Source organism: Armigeres subalbatus, chromosome 3 (genome assembly GCF_024139115.2).
Source record: "Armigeres subalbatus isolate Guangzhou_Male chromosome 3, GZ_Asu_2, whole genome shotgun sequence".
In the NCBI taxonomy this organism is placed as follows: Eukaryota; Metazoa; Arthropoda; class Insecta; order Diptera; family Culicidae; genus Armigeres; species Armigeres subalbatus.
In genome coordinates, this window is record NC_085141.1 from 240349584 (window position 1) to 240367232 (window position 17649).

The 17649-nt window shown below is 36.6% G+C and overlaps 3 protein-coding genes and 1 long non-coding RNA gene across 4 annotated transcripts in view; 2 read left to right on the forward strand and 2 right to left on the reverse strand.

Moving 5' to 3' along the window:
- Window positions 1–1697: 1697 nt before the first annotated feature.
- LOC134227245 (uncharacterized) lies at window positions 1698–2823 on the reverse strand. The gene is made up of 3 exons (XR_009983639.1): window positions 2708–2823; window positions 2030–2613; window positions 1698–1950 (listed from the first exon to the last, which is right to left on the reverse strand). It is a non-coding gene; the product is annotated as an uncharacterized LOC134227245 (long non-coding RNA).
- Window positions 2824–3208: 385 nt separating this feature from the next.
- Window positions 3209–6338, forward strand: LOC134221242 (UPF0488 protein CG14286). The gene is made up of 2 exons (XM_062700427.1): window positions 3209–3621; window positions 5895–6338. Exons 1-2 carry the CDS (start codon window positions 3393–3395, stop codon window positions 6290–6292), a joined length of 627 nt encoding a protein of 208 aa, XP_062556411.1. The 5' UTR covers window positions 3209–3392; the 3' UTR covers window positions 6293–6338.
- LOC134221243 (28 kDa heat- and acid-stable phosphoprotein) lies at window positions 6323–8665 on the reverse strand. The gene is made up of 4 exons (XM_062700428.1): window positions 8468–8665; window positions 8308–8395; window positions 7881–8248; window positions 6323–6860 (listed from the first exon to the last, which is right to left on the reverse strand). The coding sequence occupies exons 1-4, from the start codon at window positions 8475–8477 to the stop codon at window positions 6844–6846; spliced, it is 483 nt and encodes a 160-aa protein (XP_062556412.1). The 5' UTR covers window positions 8478–8665; the 3' UTR covers window positions 6323–6843.
- Window positions 8666–16578: 7913 nt separating this feature from the next.
- LOC134221246 (uncharacterized) overlaps window positions 16579–17649 on the forward strand; it is a 55060-nt gene continuing 53989 nt past the window's right edge. Inside the window, exons 1-2 of the mRNA XM_062700433.1 lie at window positions 16579–16771; window positions 16832–17028. Of these exons, the coding sequence (XP_062556417.1) occupies window positions 16846–17028 (183 nt within the window). The 5' untranslated portion in view covers window positions 16579–16771; window positions 16832–16845. The remainder of the gene's footprint in view (window positions 16772–16831; window positions 17029–17649) is intronic.

A 17649-nucleotide genomic window follows, 5' to 3' on the forward strand; every position in this document is an offset into this window, starting at 1 on the left:
TCCTTTTTTCTATTTGACAGTTCGACAATTTATTTAAAAAGTTCAAACTTTTAATTTCAGAATAGCTTGCAGCTTTTAAACCATGGTTGCCGTAACAGTTACCGTACTTTAATTTTGAATACTTACAACTCTCTACGAAAAAGAACCAACGAAACTTTTTATTTTTACCAATGGTTTTTTTAATTCTAACAATGGTTTTTCTTTCTGTGTAGAAAATCGAATTATAGCCGCTATTGAAATTGGATTTTTCTCACAATCCATACGTTAAACCTAATTTCGGAAGTAGTGCGCTGTATATTGTCTATCCGGAATAAATTTTTACCGCTTTTTATACCGAAGTTGGATTTTTCTCCAGATACAGGCAACTTTGCCAACTTCGGAAGTAGTGCGCTGGATTCGCCTACAGATGCGCTAAACAACGCATCAATTTGTTTTTTCAAATAAAACTTCGGAAGAAAGTTCGGTTCGGAAGTCCCGACTTCCGAATTCTAACTTGGTGCTACGCCGACAATAGCACATCACCAAATGAAAACAGCGCACCACTTCCGAAGTTAGGTTTAACGTACGAATTGTGAGAAAAATCCAATTTTGTTAGCGGCTATAATTCGGATTTGCACTGAATTGATAATATAAACACGGAAAACGGGATTGGGCGTCACTGGACATCATTTGTGATTTTCAAGTCGAAATACACGTGTTCAAATGGCTGTCAGTTGGCCCAACTAAAAATCCGAATTCGTTAGTTGGGCCGAGGTCGTGGCCCAACCAGCGAATCGCGACTGTACTCCATTCGGCGTGTTTATCGAAGAGCTGTTAGCCCCTGGGTGGTGCGAATAGAATCGATTTGGTTGTCAAACTGAAGCCAAACTTTTCTATTGTGCCGGAGCCAAACATTGATGATTGTGGTTATGTTCGTTTCAGATCCTATATTGAGAAGTATTGTTATTATTAGGGGAAAAAATGAAAATAAATTAAGTTTGAGTTTTGTATTATTTGTAACAAATATGTTTATATTATATTTGTAGTGGAAAATTAGTAAGAATGCAATTAAAAAGCACTCGTTACGCAATTTCACGAAATTCAACAGCTGATTGGAGCAGGAATGTATGTAAACCATCGTAAAGTCATGTAGAGTCTCGCGCATTTGTGCACCCTCATGCAGTATGGAAAGAGAAAATCGAAGAGCGGGAAATGTTTGACAGCCAAGTAACTGCAAAATAATTTTGCTTGTGGGATTGATTTCAAAATATCCCTCTACTTGCTTGAGAGCAGAAAAGCGGCTCTATCCGCAGCACCCACACGCTTAGTTCAGTTCACCCAAATATGGGTGAACAGTACCCATAATCTCGAAAAAGTGCACATACCTATTTGTGGGTGAAGTGCCCTTCACCCATATTTGAGTACATGTGGTTTATGAAAATATTGGTAAAGTTTACTTATTTGTGGGTACTCTATTATAGGTGAAATTTACCTAAATTTGGGTGATTTTTTTTTTGTTTTGATAATCGTTTTGGATAAAATCTTAAAAATTCTATAAATATAATGCAAAATATTTTATTTGTCATATTACATATAAAGGAAAATATTTTATTTATCTATGTATTTAAATTTACATTTTCATAAAACAGTTTAATCCACATCTTCATCTTCCATGAAGTTGGATGATTGGCTACTGCTGTATTACCTGCAGCAGAACCTGAAAGCAGTAATCCCGGATGGCTCGGAACATCCTTCAGCAGAAGCTTCGTATATGGTGGAGGAGAGTCGATCGCAGCAAAAGCAGCGAAGAACAAGTAAGCTGGCAATAAAAGCAAAAACTATACTGATGAGGAGCTTTGGCGGCATGGCATTTAGTAACTGGTGGCAGCTTTCCAGGTGGTAACTGTGCCGGATGATCAGATATGTTGGTGTACCAATCAATTAAACGGTTGCCACTGATAGTAAAACAATCTGGAAAATATTAAAAGTCGCAATTAAATTTAAAATAATTCCTTTAAGCTATACAATTTTTACTAATAATTGAACCTACCTACCAAGTTGACTATCTGCGATCCGGAAATTATTTGAGTAGCATAGCAGCATTGGATAGCAGTAAAACAAATTTGTTCCAGTTTCAAAAATGAATCAGCATCACCTCCGTTTTCCTTTTTCTGGATTTTTCCATCTTTATTGTACAGTTGATAAATCCAATTAGAGCTTTTAACACCTGCCGGCCTTTAGATCCGTTGATGAGTTGGGCGTTGTCGTTATTTTCACTCGCACAGTAGAGGTCCTTCATATTACAGTTAGTGAGACATTCAATTTAGGACATGTCGAATGGGATCTGCAATCTTCTGAATATCTCGGGGCATGCCGAGAACTCCCAATATCCAAACCGAAATGCTTGCTGGAGGATTGATAGATTTCAACCGGTTTCCTTTTATGGACATATTGGGCCGTTCAGCGACTCGCAGCTGTAAGCAGAAGTTCTCTACTGATGGTTCAGGAATCAGTTTCCATTCCTGCTATCTGCTGTATAATCATTGACGAATATTCGAGTACTCGTCAATTGTATAATCGTCGATCGGCGCCTGCGAGGAGGTGGATGTGGTGCTGCTGATCGGAACATAGGAACTGGAAAACAAATTGCAACTTTAGTTGTGTTTCGAAAATCAATATTTATTATCAGAATATAGCAATCGCAATAAGACATTAAAAATATAGTTACCTCACTGCTTCCGGAACTAAAATGGTTATCGACTTTGACACCATAAAGGATAAATAAAATAAATAGGAAAAATTTAAAAACTTTCAATGATTGCGACGTGGGACGTGGTGGCCATCAGCTCGAATTTGTTTATCTTCAATTTTTCACCCAAATATGGGTAACAGTGATTACTCAAATATGGGTAAAGTCGGTTTCTTCAGAAAATCAGTAAAATTAACTGATTTTTTGGGTATGTTTCACTGATAATATTGGTATAATTGAATTTACCCATATTTGAGTGAATGAAGTACCCATAAATAGGTAAACCAAACTAAGCGTGCAGGGTAGCCCATCAAGTATCAAGCAAGTAACAGAGTACCCTTTAAAGGGTAAATTAATCTAACCGTGTAAGGTTTTCTTTCTAACAGTTTCTAACCGTGTATTGATCATCAATGATTTTTCATGATGGTACGTGATGATGATGATGACCAAATCATCTGCAATAATGATGACAGTAAATACTTGTCCGAGTCGCAGAAATCACGTTTGTTTCGCTTGAATATAAAAATCTGATTTTAGACTTTTGTTTGTGATTTTCCCTTTCTCGCGACAGCCTAGTGCTATTTTTGCAATTATTGTCTATGCGCACCATTTATTAAATAAAGATCAATACTAACCGGTGATTTAACCTACTTATTGAAACAAAATGCCACCACCAAAGGCTAGACTTCACAAAAATACGGGAAAATTGAAATCTATTCCCAAAGTTTCGCAAATACCTACCAATCGAACGCCATCCGTTTCTTCGAACCTAGCTCAATCCTCCAGTAATCCACCGGAAGCCGATCGACAGTTTGAACTGGAACTTTATTGGTGCATCCAACAGCTGGAGAATTCTCTCAATGCAGCCCACGTAAGGGAGAATAACAAGAAAAGTACGTACCTACAATAGTTTTGATTTGTAATAACTTAAATCTGTTAGTTAGGACTTTAAATCAGGTGAAGGAAACTACAGTCAAACCTCCATGAGTCGATATTGAAGGGACCATCGATTCATGGAAATATCGAGGAGTGGAGATGAAAATCCTTGGAAAGCTGTTTGAAGGGACCATCACAGTAACCCAGAAATATTTTTTTAGTATGGCATAATTTGCTTCCATGAGTCGATATCGAGTCATAGAACATCGACTCATGGAGGTTTGACTGTATATATTTGTATATCAAACACTTCCGTCCAGCATCCTTTCTGCTTTTTATTTAGGTAGGGGGAAAGACGGCTTTGGCAGGTTTTGTTCTATTATTGGCAGGGGGTTTTTGTCGACCAAATTTTATGAAATTTGGCCACAATATTCTTTGATATGCAAAGAATGTTTAGGCCAAATTTGAGCCTAGTCAGTCATAAAAAACCCCCTGCCAATAATAGAACAAAACCTGCCAAAGCCGTCATTCCCCCTATATTTAACGTAAATTTTTTTTTATTCAGTTTCTTTATTTGGCAGGCTCAGATGTCGTAAAAACAACTCTACGGAGCCAGAATCAGTGATTACACAACTATTTGAAATTTATATAATTAATAACAGTTCTTTTTTGGAAGCTTAAACGAAGGGGTTTTTGCCCGAAATAGCGATTTTTTCCTTTGATGCAGCGTCCACTGCTGAGCCGCTTCATTTTCCTTCTGCACCTCCTTCAATTCCTTTTCCTCGTTTGGTAGTTTCTTTCTATTCCCTTCGTACATCACCGTCGGCTCGTCCATTTCGATTTCGTTATCCTCTTGCACTACCTCCGACCGTTTTGCCTTATTTTCCAACGATTCCTCTCCTGCTATTACACCAGGGAACGTAACATTAGTACTGTCTCCCTTTTCATTTTCCTGCTGCTTACCGGTCTCATGACTTTTCTTCACATTTTGCTTCCTTGTTTTCCTGTTGGGGCAGGAATTCATCCAGTGACCATCCGTCTTACAAAGGAAACATTTATTTTTGTTGCCGTTGTAAAAAATGTTTCCCTTCCTATTGAAAAAATGAAGCGAGGTAGGAATTTCTTTCCTCACGTCCATATAAACGCCGCGTACATCTGTATAAGCGTCAAAACATAGCTCAGTTGGAAACTTTTCCCGAACGACTTTCTTCACTTTCCCATATTTTCCCAGCACCGCAACTAACTCAGACTCAGCAACCTCTGGAGGTAAATCGTACACGCGTACATATTCAATGCACTGTGACATGGATACCGCTGCGTTTTTTCCATTCGCATAATGAAAAATTAAATCTTCAGAATTGAAGGTTAATGCGTGCAGCATTGCTTCTTCCGATTGATATTTAATAAACACGGACTTTTCTTGTGCGATCCTGTAAACCGCTTCAATTTGGCCGGAATCCGTATCCAAGGATTTCACAAAGTGAACAATTTCACCCATATACGGTTTTTCGCTCCCATTCGGGAAGCTAAACTCGATGGTATTTTTTATTTTACACATCCCGGTGACGATAACAGTCACAGACTTGCTAGCGAGAACAATGCACAGTTCAAAGCCTTAACGTTAAATTAACCAACCTTTTGTACATACAAACCTTATGGTTAATTTAACGGAGAAACAAACTAATCAATTAGGGGGGAAATTTTGCAAATCGGTTAACCCGTTCGTGAGGAAGAAAACCTAAACTAATTTTTATTTATTTAGATAGATAGATAGAAGATTACAATAACCTACAAGTAACAAGTATCAGTAACTTATACTGCAAATCATATCAAATTGGCTTCAATTTGACCATACTTGTGCTTATTCTTCATCTGGGATGAGAAATATCGGTCTCGACTATTCTCACTCTCCGCAACCGTGTAACAGCCTATTCAGACTACGAACATTATGACTATATTCCGACCGTTTCTTTCAATACTAATGTATCTTCCTTGACCTAAAATATGGGGTAACCTGTAGGCTTCCGTTATGACAATAAATAAATAAATTACAAATTACTTGAAGAGTAAGTATCTTGAATTTTGTGATATAAATAAAGTATAAAGCAAAAATTAGATCTGTGACGTCAAGATACTGCTTATCAAGTGAAAGCTTTAAGCCTGAATATCTTTTTATGTTGAGAAATATCGACAACAATTCTTACATTCGAAATGCCTCGTCATACGGGACGTATAATGAGCACAATCCTAGTATTCGATTGTTATCAACAGCTATTTTTTATCATTACAGCGGAGGATACATTGAAACTAATAAATACTCTCAAATCGGCAAATCAGCCGCTCATCAAAAAACGCCAAATAATGCGATCAACCTTCGGCGACTATCGAGCAAAAATGGCCGAAGAGGAAAAAACCATGACCCTGAATCCGGAAAGTGTGCGGTTCGACGTTCCGAAGAAGAAAGCTAAATACCATTTCGTCAAAAAGGCCGCCATATTAAACGAAGACAACAAGGAATTTCGGTTCAACTTTTCCAACATTCAACTGGATGATGCGGAAGAACAATCAGAAGCAGCACAGCCATCAACTGCTGCTACCGAGCGTCGCCAAGAGTCTCAGATGAAACCGCTGAAAATCCTACCACTTTCGGATAACTCATTCAGGTTTAATTTCAGCGTGGAAAGTTAGGATATGTCTAGAACTAGGAAATAAACTAAATTGTAAAACATCCGCATATTCATTTTTGTTTTTAAACATCCGATCCAAATGACAGTTTTTTACATGTCTACATTCGTTCCGTAGCAGCAAATTTATTAGGTTTCATATAGTGCAATTGGCAGAATTTTGCTTTACGTTGTTACCGTGGGTTATGTGAGTAACTATTCTTGATTTTAATTTATTTTTGCTTCAGTTAATTGTTATGTATATTCTCTGTGAGCTATCGTTTTTCTTCTTGATAAGAATCCACAATTATCTGTTAATAAATTCAATCGCATTATAAATTTTCTAAGAGGAGAATTGGCAGTTTTTACAAGTTTCTCGATTGCTTGAATTCTGCATACATACATAATGTAGGTATTGATTATTCAATGTATGGAAAAGCATACTCTGGATCAAGATTTTATAGATTTTTTTAAACTAATAAAAACTGCCGAACTCGTCCAATATTCCGCATGCTGGTAGTCCCTATGATCAACTATAAGATTCGAATTGTACACTGTAGGATTATAGTTGGATGATTACTTTGTGTCCTTGCCTGTAAGAAAAAATAAATAAATTCAGTTGCACAGTTACAATTTTCATGGCATTTGCAATGTAAGTAACTGTAACCTGTGAAACAAACCTCAACTCATTACCCATTTCACGGTAGCAAATTTTCCCAAATCAGCATTTTTGTTTTCTATTCTTGCTTAAAATACATATTATATGTACAAGGATTGAATCCAAAGAGAAACGAAAAAATCTTAATTATCATCTCTGTATACATTTTATTTACGATATGTAGAATATCGTGAGACGTTTTTCGTAATCTGTAACAATAATGAACAGATTCGGGGAAACATATTCCATCATAAATTTATTCACCCGTGCTGATGATGCATCTTAACTTGTTTTAAGCTTGGCACAAACGAGTAAAAACGTCGTGTTTTTTAAGCGTTTCGGGAGGACTGCATCTCAGGTCCGGTATTAATCGATATTTATGCATTTCTATAGTCTATCATATCATGAATCAAAAACTACACTTTGCGTAATAAAAAACAAACCTTTTAAATTTACAATGATATGGAAATGCTAATATCATCTTCCAAACTTGGACGTACATGTTCATGATAGCATTAGAGGCGAAAGTATAGAATTGATAGTTCCGTTAGGATACGGCAGGCATGAAGGCCGTATCCTAACGGAACTATCAATTCTATACTTTCGCCTCTAATGGTATCATGAACATGTACGTCCAAGTTTGGAAGATGATATTAGCATTTCCATATCATTGTAAATCGTTTAACTTCACGTAGAAGTAACACACACGAAATCATTAATTTAGTTACTTTTAAATTTAGTTTTCAATAAATGAACATGTGCGTGTCAATATGCACTTAAAACAATAAATAAAATCAAAAAGCTTCGCTGACTTAAAGAAATGCTCAATACTTTCCACACAAAAAATCAGGTGATATTGAAAGTTATAAAAATTGAGATGAATGAAGAAATTGATGAAATACGTCCGCGTAAAAAGCGACCCTAGTGTACACAAAAATCTAAGACTTCGCATTACCTTTCTTCTCTGCTTCACGCCGTGCCGCCGCTTCCGCGCGATGCTGCTTAATAATGGCCAGCCGAGCCAGGTCAGCCTTCGCCTGAGAGGTCTTACCCTCGGCGTGTCGTTTCATGTAGGCGGCATGAGCTTTCTGCTTCTCGATTTGTTCTCGCTCCCGACGGGTCAGCTGGGGTTTGTCCGTTTCTTCCACATCGGCGGCCTTTACGAAAGCTTTCTTCGCCTGTCGGTTGGGATTTTGTATTTCTATCAATGCACCAGCTCCCTTCACTTCCTCTTCGGATTCCTCTTCCGATTCATCACTACCTTCAGCGCTCCCCTCCTCCTCATCCTCTTCTCCCGAAGACTCCTCGCGAGTGTCTCTCCATCTACGAGAAATAAAATAGCCTTTAGATATGCTTCACTTCTAAAAATGTGCAAAATATACTTTTTCTTGGACTCGTTGGCACGCTCTGCTTCGAGTTCTTCGGGGCTGGTGAAATGACGATTGCGTCCCTTGTGGTTAACATATTTTCCTACACAACAAAGGATCAATATTTTGAGCGTGCAGTGAATGAAAGGAAGAAAGGGAATAAATTCAATCTCACCTCTAGGCATTTTGGATACTTTTTATCACAGTTCAACACTACCTCAATAAACCGCACAAACCAGCGGTAAGTACAATGTAGTTAATCCACTGAATTATCCAACAAAATTAAATAATTTAGCTTGCACAATATGAAGCGAAAAAATGGTGCTGCTACGCGACAGACGAAGACGACATGCAAACGCACATTATTTTTTTTACACAAATGACAGAATCCATCATCATGAATCATCATTCAATGACGCTTTGTACTAAAAGTTGTAACGTGAACACTGAAAACCAAAACTACTCAAAAGTAGGTTGTATTTTCACACAAAACCGTAGTTTGGGCCAATACACTGTGCCACCAAAGTACTCTTTAATGGGTAAAAATGTACCCATTATGAAGTTAAATACAGTATCCCCCCGCTTATCCGGACCTCGCTACCCGCATAAACTTGAACCATTCATGGACCATGTTACGAACAGTCCATAACGTTAAACAACATTATGGCAACCATTAGGAATGCATTAGGTAAAAATGATAAACTAACCTCTTCATAAACAGTATTGACAGTATGATATATTGTGTTTGGCTATTTGACTATTCGGGTAATGGGCGGTTAAGTATAATTACTATATAGAAATGAGCATTTTTCAGTACATTTTTGACGCCGAACAGTATGTGATATACTCCATTTATAATCCATGATTTTAGGTTTAGATTATATGGTGTACAATATGAAAATGGTATTATTGTACATAGAAAAAATCTGTTGTACCGTATCTCTTATTGTTTGTTATCAAGAACAGTTTTTAAATATTTCTTATCAAATAAATATATGTTACGTATTTCATTTTTGTCCCAATTTTATTGAAAAGTATAATTATAATTTAACATAAAAAATAACACAAATAAAACATAAAAATGAAGAATTATTTTTGTAAAATGTTGCGTAGCATTTTCTTAGCGTGAGATTGTATGTGGCCGTCCAAATAGATTTCGACATTTCGTGCTGAAGATTTCCTCGGTATTTCAACGTCGGCTGTAAAAGCACATGAAGAATGTACTTAATTTATTATTTATAATCGCTATGGACTTTATGAATGCAAAAATACTTACCAAGAAACATTCACTTCTTTACCAATGATCATGTAATGTTCAAATGTCTTCTTCGAGCTACCACTGCTATATGTGACTCGAGCCTGTGAATAGAATAATTTGTATTTATCAATGGTATTATCGATTTACCGTATTACCGTATTACGTATTACCGTATTCTATTTGTTTCATAGTTAAAAAGATATTCATTATTTACTTACCTTGAGGCGAGCCTTGTTTTATGGAAGGAATCAATAAAAAAATAAAACAATCTGATGGTTCTAATAAACCAGGTTTTATCACTGCAAAGTAGAACATGACTGATGGTTGCCTGAAGAAAAAATATGCAAAGTGAACGAAAAATACACACACTTATTTCCTAACCAGAACCCTTAAAGTATTTATTTCTTTGGATGATTTGATCATTAAATGTGTGTGTGGCATCATGACGAAATAGAACCGGATTCAGATGATACATAATTATCTCATAATTATATTCTTTATTGTCATTATATCCCTTATTAATTTATTGCAGTTTTGTATCATCTTCCGTCAAAAGTAAATCACATTCGGAATGCAACAAATTTTAAGCAGACAACATGGCTTGAAATTATCTCAAATTGTATCGTAGATGCAACATATTGTATAATTATATTTCTAGATTTTTTTAAGGTCACACCGCAAATAGATGTTAATCTTAATAGTAACAGTACTGCTTGATTCAGGTGAATAATATCTACCTCACTGCATACCGTTTTCAATTATGCGGGTAGTCCGACGACTCGTTAGTCCGGATCTCGCTAATTCGGAATTTTCCGGATTAAAAAGTATCAACACCCATTTAAACACATTATGCTGTCAGTTTTCAAATTTGTGCTGTGATTTTGTTTTGGTTCATTTGTATGGATTTGACAGTCGGATTAACGAGAGAAACCCCGATAGTCCGGCCATACATTTGTCGGATCAGCGGGGGTATACTGTAGTTCAACTCATTAAAAGAGTAAAGAGCGTTTATTCATTAATGAGTAAAGCGCTTATACGTCAAATTAGCGAGTGATTTTGACCCACTATCACAAAAAATTTTGTCCAGAAAATGGGTGAATTTCACTCTTTATTATTTTCAAAAAGCATCTACCGTAATGTTATTAATTTTTAAATTCATTAAACGCAGTAGAATTATTCGCAATCATTTTATATTTCTTATATTTCTTATATTTTTTATATTTCTTGTTAGCCTAAGTAGTGTTATTTCACCAGTTAATCCATCAACCCAAGTCGTACATTCCCGGCGTTAAATCTAAACAAATTAATCACTGCGCTTTCCATCAGCAGATCCAGGGATTCGCGGATTTTTAGATCTTTCTAGTTTTCCTCCGTGATTCTCATGCAGCGAACACGGGATAGTGTTGCACCAACAGCTCCTGACGCGGCGTTCCGCCCTGAAACGGCAAGAAGTACGTTCTCGTCGGTGTTCTCTGGCCTTCGCATTTCGACAAATGCATAGAAGGACAGTTCGCTGAGCTGAAATAATCAAAAGTATTCTTTAATTTAATCCTGCAAATCTTAATAAAACGAAAATAGTACTCACATTAATTCCGTTCGCTCGAAATTGGTTCAGCTTCAGTTTATTCACCATCAAGACGTTAAAGTTCATTTTCACCCATTAATGGGTAAAAACATTTTCCTAAGAAATGGGGTAAAAATACGCATTATTCAAAATTTTGAAGTACCCATTATTTTGACAGCTTCATATACCATCAAAAAGCGAGTTACTTAAACTCTTTAATGGGTATTGCTGGGTTTACAGTGCGAGTCATCACGATAGTTGCGAAGGAGTCAAAAAATATATGGAAATATACTCATTTTTACCCAAACTTTGCTGAGTGGTTTTGTTTTCCTTCTATCGCCACTCACACATTCGGACGTGAGAATCTCAACGAGGGGCTGTCAACTCACGTATTTACGATTCATCTGCCTGAATTGAAAAGGCGTATTGAGGAATTATTTTGAATTTACGTATTTTTTGGCGTATTGAAGTATTTTTGTATTATAGTGTATTAAATTCATCATTAATTGTATTTTCCGCGAATTTTTACTATATGACATGTATTTTTCGCGTATTATTGATGGTATTTTTCCATTTCATGTTTATATCTGTCAAATTATCAAATTGTTTTCAAAACAAAGGCGTGATCATTTTTGGGTCTCCTTGCGAACAAAAAAATACTAATTCGGGGAAGGCGAGAGCGATTTCGGTCCAGCATAGGATGTTTTCGAGTGCGCAACATTCCAGACTCCCTGGGCATACCGTATCTATTATTGTACTTGCCGCACACCGACGGTGCTTGCCATACAAGATACATACTCATGCAATAGTGGGCATAAAAAAGCTTTCAATTAATAGCTGAGGAAATGCTATATAATAGAATACTAAATTGCCAAAGTAATCCCAAGCATTACATTATCACACAATCAATCATATCAGCATCAAATCAAATACAGATTACAATCAGCATACAGATTACATTAGATCGCTTTTATCTATGTGAAGATCTCGGTGAAGATATATTCATTTATCTGCTATCAGACAACGATATAGCAATGCATTACTGATGCTCGACATGTCAAAGTAATGAACCATTATTTCGGTAATAAAAGTGCCTTTTTAACTTCAAGTCAACTTTAAGGGCTTTATTATTTAAAAGTATATATATTGCTTCATGGTTATTTGGGTGAAAACCTGGCCAAGTCCATTCCCACTAGAACTTCTAATATTACCATAGAAAAAGAGAAAAATGCTACGGCAACATCGAGATTAATACTCAACATGAGTGAAACTATCAAAAACGTTTTGGCTACGTTCGTATCATTCGGCAACTTATCTAAAACGATTTCCGTTGGAAATCTAGGCAGCCCGAAATCAAAATTATTAATTATTCCATTCTGAATGAAATATAGGAACATATTTTCACCATTCCTTTTTAGCCCCGACAGTGGTCGTCGAACTGCTTCCATTTTCATTAGGTGGATTTTGATTTTTCATTTCAAAATAATAATGCCATCGCTGTCAAAATAAATTGATTGGTATTGAAAGGTATTGACGTATTTTTGGTGAGCTGGCGTATTAATCGGGTATTTAAATTGCACTTTAAGTTGTATTGATGGAATGCCGGCGTATTGATGTATTATTTCGTATTAAAGTATTAAAAAGTTTTTTTTTGTATTTTTAGGTATTTTTTAATGTATTTTTAGATGTAAGTATTTACTATTCAACTATTTTATACAGTTGATCGCCCCTCGAATCTCAATATGCGGTGCATCGCGCCTATAGACACTGTAGATTCCATAGACGAGCTGAGCGAAGGCGAGTGTAGCCAAACGAACTGTCAGTTAGTGTAGCCAAACGAGCATGACGTCACAATTGCAATCCAAGCAACAGAGCGTGTGACGTCAAATTCGCGTGGTACACTGTGAAAAACGGAAAAACACGCTAAATCGAAATGACTCACCCGTGTCTCCGCTCGTCTATGGAACCTATAGTGTCTATAATCGCGCCTTCTCTGCATGTAGTATGAAGCAAATGTAAATAAACAATCCCACATTTTTTTCGTTAGTCAGCAGTAGTGTACACACTTAATCGACAATTTCTTTCTCGGTAAAATAAATTAACGAACATGACCGTAAAAGTTGATTTTCACTGATATCTCGTTAATAAGTATGACGTTTATTCAAGTTACTGAAACTCGGCAGTCAAATTTGCAGTAGTCATCGGTAGTTCGTAATTCAACTGAATTTCGGTAAACCCATCTGTCATACGTGAAACCTTTCGCGTTTCTGTCGCTGTTAAAAAACGTGAGGAAGCAAAGAATAATGGGAATTTCATCTTCAAATTTTTGGGTAAGCATTTGATCTCATTATTAATCCATTTCCTCTCCGGGCATGATTACTTCAACATTGATAGTAATAATATTTTCGTATTAATTTTAGCTTCAGCTGTATTTAAAACCAAAAAAACAAGATCGATGGTAACCGCTTTGCCCGCGAGAATAAGGCTAAATTGAATATGATTTAACATCATTGGAAAAATCGGAAAACAATTCAGGGAAGAGAACCATTCGAGTAAGACCCACTGTTTCCGTCCTCAACATTACAGAATTACAGATTCCTACATCAGGACATGGTTTGTAGTATTTGGTTAGTACATAATAGTAAATGTTTCCGATATTGTACAAAAAAATATAGAGAATAGAAATCCTATTCTTTTTGATGGGCAACTTCATATTTGCAATACCATTTCTAATTTTTGTTTAGCAAAATACGAAAAATACAACACGAAATACATTTCACTTTTATATTAATTGATGCTTTTATTATTTGTTTTGACTCATCTGAAAAAAATAAATTAAAATAATTATTTACTGAATTTTACTGAAAAATCCTACAAGATTCCAGTTCGAAAAATATTACACTTGCCAAGCGGGGTGGCCCAGGGTGGCCCGCCTTTCCCAAGCGGCGAGGCGAGGCCCGGATAATACATCTTAGGTAGGCTTGATTTGTTCGTGTATGACAGGCTTACTCCCCCCCTGAGTAAAATGATTTTTCTGGCACTAAGTATTGTCGGCGTAGCACCAAGTTAGAATTCGGAAGTCGGGACTTCCGAACCGAACTTTCTTCCGAAGTTTTATTTGTCAAACTAATTGATGCGTTGTTTAGCGCATCTTTAAGCGAATCCAGCGCACTACTTCCGAAGTTGGGGAAGTTGCCTGTATCTGGAGAAAAATCCGACTTCGGTATAAAAAGCGGTATAAATTTATTCCGGATACACAATACACTACTAAAAATTCACACATTTTTATTGGCAAAAATTCATAGATTTAACTTATGCTGTATGTCAGCGCACACATAACCATTCTCCACGCGAACTACTAATAAAATGTATATCCAAAATAAACTTTATGTGTGGTCTCGAATTAGCAATTATTCAATTTATGTGTGGTTCTATATCCATTATACTAGGGTGGAGCTATTGCAATTGCAAAAATTTATTACGGCGGCACATATATCATATATAGTATAGTATAGTATAAAGTATAATTAGGTTCTGCAGCAAATTCATTCATGACATCGTACTACATTATCTATTTGTATTATACTATGTAAATTTTATTTTTAAATGTTGTACATGTATTCATCTTAATGTATGACTTAAAATTCATAAAGAACACAATTGATTTCATTTTTAACTTTTATCCACACGATGTACCATAGTGCCCTTTCGAAACCATCTTCTTCTTCTTCTCTGTTTTGTTCAGAACTTTTTGTTGACAGATGAACAATTTTTTGATAGTTTAACAGTTTTTGAAATTAAAAAGATGAACTTTTAAAATTACACTCAGGAAAGATAAAAAACACTTTTGAATGAAATGCATAAGAAGTCGTTCAAAAATTACGTCCATCGTTTTTCGGCATTTTCAACCCCCCTCCCCCCCTCATGTCACAAATCACTGACCTCCCCCTCCCCCTGTACGTACATGTTTCATTTTTATTTTGGCGATTATTTTAGTTTTTCTTTTTCGTACACTATTTTTACAATAGCATAGTGAGTTATGTCCCTTACTAACAGTTTGAATATGTTTTTAAAATGCAAATTGTTCCTAAAATGCTTTCAATTTTTTTTTGAGGATGGATGTCACATAAGACGAACCCCCTCCCTCCCCCTGTCACAAACTGTCACAAAACTCGGACCCCCTCCCCCCCTCAAACCTTGGACGTAATTTTTGAACGACCCCTAACTTTCTTTTTATGTTATTTCACTTTTATTTTTACGGAAATTTGCAACTTTTTGGATGAAAAGTGCACAATTTTTAAAGGTACAATTTTATTTCTTTCTGTGTAGATATTTTTGGCAGTGTAGTTTGCCTTTATTCACATAGGGTAAAACGTCCTATCGTTGTGGTATGCCCTAATGTTGCGGTAGTGTTAAAGTAGTCCATTCTGAATATAATACCATTGAAAACAATTGTGGGTACGCTAAAACTCTTCGGATTAACGACTAGAACAGCTTTTATTTGACAAAATTCCGTTCAAAATGATGAAAAATCAACATTTTTCGTTAAAATTTTGAATCCTTTGAGCCTATTATTGCGGTAGTGCTAAGGTCCTATTGTTGCGGTATCGCTCTCCATAAGAATTACATGCAATACCGCAACAATAGGACTGACCTTCAAAAAATATCGCAAAGATAGGCAACTGCGTCCTATTATTGCGGTAGTTTGTTTTTACTGTGATAAAAACAAAACAACATAAGTTCAGCACAATTGACGTAATATTTACGAAACTATAGTTAACGAGCATCCTATTAAACTACTACAATGTGGAAATCGACCAACAGGTAATTTTTGAAGATTTTTTGTAATCAATTTTGTTTCGACACGGTGCTTAACCCCTCCATAATAGGTCGTTCTACCCTATATATTCAATATATTTATCTAATGAAGTAATTCCATCAGCCCCGCCCCTTCATTAATCGTTATGAGTGCACATTATATTTACACTCATATCAGATCACAAAGGGGCGGGGCTAACGGGCACGTTCCCATCGCGGGCGAAAACCAAGCGTTTCAAAAAAAATATTTGTGTGTGGTTTCGTGCCACTTCTGATTCTGTTTATTTCTCCTTTATTTCGGACATTTTTGAGGATGGTGTCTTCTAGGATTGTGATATCCTCCACTGAAAGCCAGTCGAGTGGCTTCAGCGTAGATGCGACCGATGAGTCATGTTAATTCCATGGTTAGAGACTCAAGTTTGCTCAGAGACACAAACTATTATGGCAAATACCATCCATTTCGTATAGCTACGTAGTCCTACGTCACCTTTGCGTACAACCCATTTGGGCTGCACTTTTGAGTTTTTCTAACCGTGTAGAATTTAGTACAGTGTATGCCATTATCTATTAATCTTGATTTTTACGGTGCCTCTTTTGTTCGTCTTTATCAGGTTTGTTCATTTTGTTCATCTTTCGCGTGTTGTTCCTCTCGCTCTTGCCCGTGTATGTCGGCATTTTGTCTTCCGCTTGGCATTGCACAAATCGCAAAATCTGCGGCGACAAAACAGTAATCCAAAAACAGACACCCATTTTCCCCAACTTGGTTGGCACGCCGATATTTTTCTGACGAGGATTAAATTTCACGTGAAATTTCGTGATTTTCCGGATTTTCTTTTAAGGTAAGTGCAAATTGTGCCCTAATACCATTGCATTCACAGTGTTTTGTTGGTGAATTGTAGATCGAGCCGCAGCTATGGAAGACGACACAATCCGGATTACGCATTTCATTAATCCGCACATGTTCTGGTACAAACCGGTTTCGGCTTATGTCCACAACTTGGAGGAGAAGCGGTTCCAACTTGAGATAGACGAGTACTGCGAGGAAAACTTCCGGCAAGTGAACGAGGATCGTGTGTGTGAATCCTTCCCAGGAGAGGTTAGTAACAATAATACCTAGGTATAAACAGTGGACGCCATTTTTACATTTCATATTAAAATCGACGTTTCGTAAAAGAGTGTATCCGGAAGAACTGAGGCACGTCGGGACTGAGCATAGAATCAGTACTAGGCGCTTTAAATTGCGACAATTTCTAAAAGTCATTCTTTAAAAAACAGAGAAATGGTTGATATTTTGGAACAAATCCTATACTTATTGATTCGGATTGATTATTTAAAGTTGGTGACCAAAAAGGATACCGATTTACGTTTGTTCGAGGAAATACGATGAAGTAAACTTGTATCTGGCTGGGCAGAAAAACAACCTAGTATGGGGACATTTTATAGCTCAAACGAATGAGCTTAAAATTTTTGAAAATAATTTTCTCGCCAACAAAAAAAAAATTGGGATCTTTACAGAGGCAAGGAGGCCCTCCTTAGCCGTACGGTAAGATGCGCGCCTACAAAGCAAGACCATGTTGAAGGTGGTTGGATTTGGTTCCCGGTGCCGGCCTAGACAATTTTCGGATTGGAAATTGTCTCGACTTCCGTGAGCATAAAAGTATCGTCGTGCTAGCCTCATGATATACGAATGCAGAAATTGGTAACTTGGCTTAGAAAC

Excerpts from the sequence above, each read along its gene's own strand:
- LOC134221242 (XM_062700427.1), top strand. The coding sequence starts at position 3,393 with ATGCCACCACCAAAGGCTAGACTTCACAAAAATACGGGAAAATTGAAA. Across the intron at positions 3,622-5,894 it reads AAGGGAGAATAACAAGAAAA|CGGAGGATACATTGAAACTA; the intron begins GTACGTACCTAC and ends TTATCATTACAG.
- LOC134221243 (XM_062700428.1), bottom strand. Across the intron at positions 8,249-8,307 it reads GCCAACGAGTCCAAGAAAAA|ATGGAGAGACACTCGCGAGG; the intron begins GTATATTTTGCA and ends TATTTCTCGTAG.